This window comes from Corapipo altera, unplaced genomic scaffold (assembly GCF_003945725.1).
Source record: "Corapipo altera isolate COAL_440 unplaced genomic scaffold, ASM394572v1 122, whole genome shotgun sequence".
Taxonomy (NCBI): domain Eukaryota; kingdom Metazoa; phylum Chordata; class Aves; order Passeriformes; family Pipridae; genus Corapipo; species Corapipo altera.
In genome coordinates, this window is record NW_020884961.1 from 185370 (window position 1) to 191369 (window position 6000).

The 6000-nt window shown below is 48.6% G+C and overlaps 2 protein-coding genes across 5 annotated transcripts in view; one reads left to right on the plus strand and one right to left on the minus strand.

Moving 5' to 3' along the window:
- Positions 1–5646, minus strand: part of OGFOD3 (2-oxoglutarate and iron dependent oxygenase domain containing 3) — a 43489-nt gene extending 37843 nt beyond the window's left edge. For both annotated transcript variants that reach the window (XM_027664085.1, XM_027664084.1), the window contains exons 1-4: positions 5521–5646; positions 5014–5267; positions 1236–1311; positions 315–357 (exon numbers count right to left, since the gene is read on the minus strand). In XM_027664085.1, coding sequence (XP_027519886.1) covers positions 315–357; positions 1236–1311; positions 5014–5267; positions 5521–5627 — 480 coding nt within the window. In that variant the 5' untranslated portion in view covers positions 5628–5646. The remainder of the gene's footprint in view (positions 1–314; positions 358–1235; positions 1312–5013; positions 5268–5520) is intronic.
- Positions 5647–5837: 191 nt separating this feature from the next.
- HEXD (hexosaminidase D) overlaps positions 5838–6000 on the plus strand; it is an 8160-nt gene continuing 7997 nt past the window's right edge. Inside the window, exon 1 of one of the 3 annotated variants that reach the window (XM_027664076.1) lies at positions 5838–5966. In XM_027664076.1, the coding sequence (XP_027519877.1) occupies positions 5901–5966 (66 nt within the window). In that variant the 5' untranslated portion in view covers positions 5838–5900. The remainder of the gene's footprint in view (positions 5967–6000) is intronic. The other 2 variants (XM_027664077.1, XM_027664078.1) reach the window with 2 other exon arrangements.

Here is a 6000-nt window from a genome sequence, read left to right on the forward strand (position 1 = left end):
AACCACTGTAATTAAGTTTCAGAAGTCAAACTATTGCAATTCTGCTACAGTAACTGTTTCCAGATGAAGAGAAAATCAGTTCAAGAGAGGTGCTAGAAATAACTAAACTGAATTCAAGGAAATGGCAACTGTATTGCACAAGTCAGGAGTTACACTGCTAACAGAGGTATTAATGGGAGATAACTTTCCAAGCAAATTTTTTTCCGAGTTTGAACAGAAGGAAAAAATTCTCCATCTCCTCGACCCCCAGAAAATGCATTTATAATCTTGCCTTGGCAGGAAAAGAATGTAGAAAGTAACAGGACACTGCTCACCCCTCCATCAGATCCTCCCAAGGACAGTCCCCTCTCTGCTATTCTGCAGGCAAAACAATAATCTCAGATGAGAACTGAAGTCTGATTACTTTGTCCTTTAATCCTTATTTACAACATGTAACTCTTCAACTGAGTTAACACAAGTTCCCATTTATTAGAAATTGAATCTTGCAGCCTGTCATAAAAATGAAGTATTTCTTTTGCAGAACATTTCTGAGCTTGCAGCTCCCTCCCATATATCCCCAAAATAACCCCAAAAACTTTATCTTTTAAATACATTCTGGCCAAGTAAAATTAAACATAAAAAACCCCAGATCTTTATTCTGAGGGCAGTACAAATAAACCTGTACAATGCAGAAATCACAATCAAGAGCCCAACTGAACTGAATCACAGAGTGAACAAAGCACTCAGGAGCTGCACATCCCTTCAAGCACTACTGACACTCCCCACTTACTTGATTATCAAGTGGAAATCACATTCAGAAAGGCTGATAACTTTTCTAACTGCACAATTTGACCCCTACTATTTGATTAAAACACAGCACTTAGTGCTCACAGAGGACTACAAGGTCAGCACCAGTCCATAATTACCCAGAAAGACTCTGCTGAAAGGAGACTTCTGTGGTTTTGTTCTGCTTTTAAAAGCCAAATGAAACAGGAGGCCAAGTGAAAATCGTTTAAAACTTATTTAATTCCTTTTCCCTTTTTTCAGTGAAGCACTCCTGCCCCTCAGAGACTCTGTGAGAGAACTGCCTTCACTACAGCAAAAATGCAGAATGGCTTTAAAAACCCCAAAATTTAGTGGTTTAACCAGTTTAACCCATCCTGCTTAAGCTACTGAGCTTTGTGCTGCACCTCAAGGACTGGCACATTGTCATTAAAGTAAGTGCTTGGAAAAGTTAGAGCTAAAAGAAAAATTACCTACGGATTCTTTCAGCTTCTTCCCTTGTGATTATGGCATCGCTCACACCCCTTCCACACCTCCTAGGAGTGCACCCTGGAACACAAAGAGGAAGAAAAAAAGCCACTGAAACCACTTCAGCCACCTACAGGGCAGGTTTTTATATGAGATTTTGCACACAAGTGTCTTGAAGCACACAGCTTAGACAGATTTGATAAAAAAGTCCCTTAAAATTCCTTGCTAAGAAATCCAACATTAAATTTTAAAAGCTCATGGGAATGAAAAGCCAGCAGTAAGAGTTCCAGGTGAAGAATAAATGGAAGTTCTTAAGGAATTAGAAGTCTGGTCCACAACAGTCTTCAGGCAAGAAGAAGAAATAAGATCAATTCTGAGCCACCAGAGACTTTGGGATGTCACACGTGGCACTTTCCTGGGAAAGATCCACACAGAGATGTAATGCCACAGAAAAGCTGGGCTGAGAGTATTTTCTGCCACCTGCCAATACATGTTCTGCTCCTGCACTGAATGTCTCTTCAAGGATTTTTTGCTCCTCAGAACACAAAACTCCTGCAAAGCAGTCAATCAATTCACCCATGCAGGTCAAAAGCAGCAGTCTGCTCTAATTAAAAGCAAATAATAAGTATGACCAGGCTGACAGAAGGAGAAGTTTTGCCACAGCACAAGTGCTTTGCAGGAATTTCCACTCCATCTTACTGGATATACCCCAGCCATGTCTCCTGTGGGCTGCAAGGGAAAGCTGCAGGTAGAGAAGAGCCAGGAAAGAGTAAATTCAAAGGAGAATTTCAATACTCCAGGACAAACCTGGCTATTGAGAGTTTCCTTTCTACAACATTCTGCAAAGCCTTCTGATCTAAGGAGAGATTTGTGCCATTTCCAGCTGCAAACATCAGCACAGACCTTATCCTTTTGGAAAGGCTGGTGCTGGAGAGTCCAAATTTGGCAAAACTACAGGGTTACCTCAGACAATTGTTACATGTCTGGGGTCTCTGACAAAGAGATGGCAGGAGGTGTTCTGAAGGCAACAGCATAAGCTTTTCCAAATGGAGAAATTAAAAAACAAACAAACAAACAAGAAAAATACAGTCCAGCATAAAGTCAGTCAGGTACCAAGAGTAAGGCACAAACAGTGGGTGAATACTAAGGCAAAATCAGAACAGTCTGTTTGAAAACAATTTCAGCAGCCAGAAATGTGTCATCTTTGTCTCAGAGACCATGGCACATGGGAGCAATGAAGCGTTAAAAGCAACCCCAGAGAACCTGCACTCAGGAGAAATTCAGATTAGTATCACAAGTACCCAGTAGCCTCCACAAATTTATGCCCAGTAGACACAAAATCATCCACTTATCCAATAAGGCACTGTCAGCTTTGGATATCAGAGATGTATTTCTTCAATCAAGGTAAAGGAGGAACATATCAAAACATGTAAAACACAAGTAGTGCCTCTGGTCTCTGCTCCTGTTCAGTGCACAGAAACCACAATGTAACACAGGGCTCCAAGTGCCTACACTGCAGCTTCATCTCCTACTAAGTGGTATTTGGCCAAAAACTGCTAAGACAGACATAATTCCTATGAGAGAAAAGACTCCATCAAGACACTCCCCTAATGCACAGAACCCATGGTCTGGGTTGGAAGGGACTTTAAAGATCATTTAGTTCCAGATCCCTGCTGTGGGAACACTTCATCTCAAAGCAGGACAAGAGCAGGCAAAGCTTTATTGGCTGCCATCCCTGTAACAGTCTCAGTGTCAGACCTTTTCCTCCACTTTCCTCACAGGCTTCTTGCTTTCCACATCCACTGACCTCATCTCTGGTAAAGCATCTTAATACTGTCTCCCACACAGGAGTTTCATCAGATACACCAGCAGCCACAGCAGTTTTAAGTAGCTAACCATGTCTCAAGGCAGCAGAAATGGCCAAGATCCAGCCACAGCCTCCAGAATGTAGATGAGACTGTGCTCACACAACACCCTTCCTTCTGCAAATACAATAATTTAAGTGCTTGGCCCCTGAAAAATAGCATATTTCATTTTGTATGGAGCATGTTTACAGGCAGGCAGTGCTATGGAAATAAAACCTGCTTGCTCTGCCACCAGCTACCACATCATTTGAAGCAAACTGGAAGCTCAGTTGCACCAGTTCAGTTGGAAGCAGGGGGCAGGCGCATAAATAAAAAGCTCATCTTAGCTGTGGAAACTTCCCAGCTGAGCATCAGACACCACGTGATGAGAGGAATGTGCCTCCTTCTGACACAGAGCCCGCAGCTGTGGGGGTCAGGCCAGAGGAAAGGCTGGGAATGAGGAGTTACTGAGTGATAGAAACCTGTTTCCAAAGTGGCCAAAGCTCCAGAGCTGGATCCAGTTTGGCAATGACCACAATTGGCATTCTGTGCCTCGCTCCGCTGCCGGTAACACACCGAGCTCGGCGCTGTCACAGCTCATCATCCCCCTCGCGTGGGGAAAAAGCCAAGTGCAGGGTTCATTAGCACAGCACGCCTTCAATTAAGCAATTAACAGCTGCTCCCGCGTTTCCAACACCGCTGATCTCCTTCTCAACGCACAGGGCAACACACGTAAAACATCTACTAAAAACACAAATCATTCCCATACATTGAGAAACAGCAGCAAGCAAACATATAGTTAGAAAATCAAAATACAAACACAAGAGGCCTCCCCTTTGTCCCTCCTGGGTTGATCAACAAGTCAATTGTCCTCATAAAGCCAAGAGGTCACAGCTCACCCTGCAATCAGCACTTGCTGCTGCTCCTCGGGACATCCCCAAGAACGGAGAACACATTCATTCCTATCCCTGACGTTCCTGCCTTCCTTAAGACAGAAAGAATAACTGATGGGGTGGATAAGACCACAAGTCCACAGCTCAGAGAATTCCTCTTGCAAACCAGGGAAGGGAAAGATAAGGGTTGTGTTGGTTTTGGGGGTTTCTTTTGATAAGCAAAAGCCCCAGTAAGAGAACACAGAGAGTTTTAATCATAACCAAATCTGTGGCAACACCAGCTGCAGTTTTCTCTGGCCTTGCACTATGAAATAAAGCCAGCAGCAGTTTCTCCTCATAGTAACTATGCCAAGTTAACACAAAACATGTGTTTTCAGGTGCCCTATCAAAAAAAATACCCCCAATAAGGAAGGTTCCTTTCTAATGGTTTCTTGACAGCTCTTCATCAGAGAAGATGAAAATCTTCCATTTTTCTTGAAGAACCAATATCAACCCTCCAAAGAAATAAGTGCCAAAGAAAACAAATCCCAATTTGACAAAAAAACCAGGCTCAGCTGAAGGACATAAAGGCAGAGAAGTGCTCTGTAGGAAGCATCAAAAGATATTAGCACATGCACATCTCAAAACAAGCGTGTCACAAACTGGTACCTGTGCAATTACCACATGTTGGTGACAGACAGTGCCCTAAACCAGTTCCATTCCATACCCTGTATGGTATCGACCAGCAACAAACTCACTCCCAAAGCCTATTTCAGGAATCAACAGAGTATGAAAAGAAACTGAAAGCAGGCTTAGCAAAAGCTTTATTTCACAGAGGCCAGGCAAAGCAGCATCAGAAGAGAATTACGCAGGAATGACAGAGTAACCTCTCAGAACAACTTCTGGGCTGGCCCAAGGGGCACGAACGTTTGGGGGTTTAAGCAACACTCAGTGACCAGGAGTTCGCTGGAAACATGGGAGTTTTGCAGCCCAAGTTTGGTTTCACAGACTCGGGTGTTACGGCCCTCTGAACAGTCACCCCAGGTGGGACAAGCCTGCCCGAATACCTTCGAACCGTCTGTGGCTGTCGTAGTCCTCCGAGCAGGGGATCTCCACGAACTTGTCCCGCAGGCTGTCGCTGCGATGCGCCAGCACCTCGGTGACCCCGTCCTGGAGGATCCCATCCCCGGAGATCCCATCCTGGGCGAGCAGGCGGCTCCAGAGCACGAGGCTGCCGACGGCCGCGGTGAGGAGGAGGAGCAGGATCGCTGCCTTCGCCCGCCATCCCCGCGGATCCTGCCGGGATCGGCCCTTCCTGGCGCTGCGGGGGGAGCACAGCAGGGCCCGTGAGCCACGGACGGGCCGAGCGGCACCGGCCGATCCTGGGGAGCCCCGCCCGGCCTTGGTTTTGAGCACAAACGCACACAAACACACACATATATTTACAAACACCCGCGATCCCACCCCACTCCCCACCGCAGCTCCCCCGGAGCCGCGGCAGGGCCGGGCCTGGGCACTGCTGCCCCCGGGGCAGCGGGCGGGAGGTGCGGGCCAGGGCCCCCCTGTGCCGGTACCTGCTGTGCCGGCGGACCCCGCGGCCCGTCCCTGTTCCCGTCGCCGGTCCCGGCCCGGTCCCGGCGCTCTCGGGGCCGCGGGGCAGCGCCCGGCGCTGCGGGGCCATCGCGCCTCCTCCGCGGCGAGCGATGCGCTCGGCGCGCCTCACCCTGCCCTGGCCTGCCTGCGGAGCGCGCTCGGCCGGGCGGGAGGATCAGGCACAGGGCCGGGAGCGGCGGAGGGGCAGCAGCGGGACAGCGGGAAACCGGGACAACGGGACACGGGGACAGCGGGACGCGGGCTGGCAGCGCCGGGACAGCGGGGCCGGGGCGGTGGGACGCGGGCCGGCGGTGCGTGCTGGGGCACGGCGGCGGCAGCCTAAAGCAATCGAGGCCGGAGCATGCGGCGGCGCCTGGTGCACCTGGACCTGAAGGGCGCCGCGCCCCGCGCGCCTTACCTGGAACAGGTGAGGGAGGGACCTGGGGCAGGTGCAGGATTTA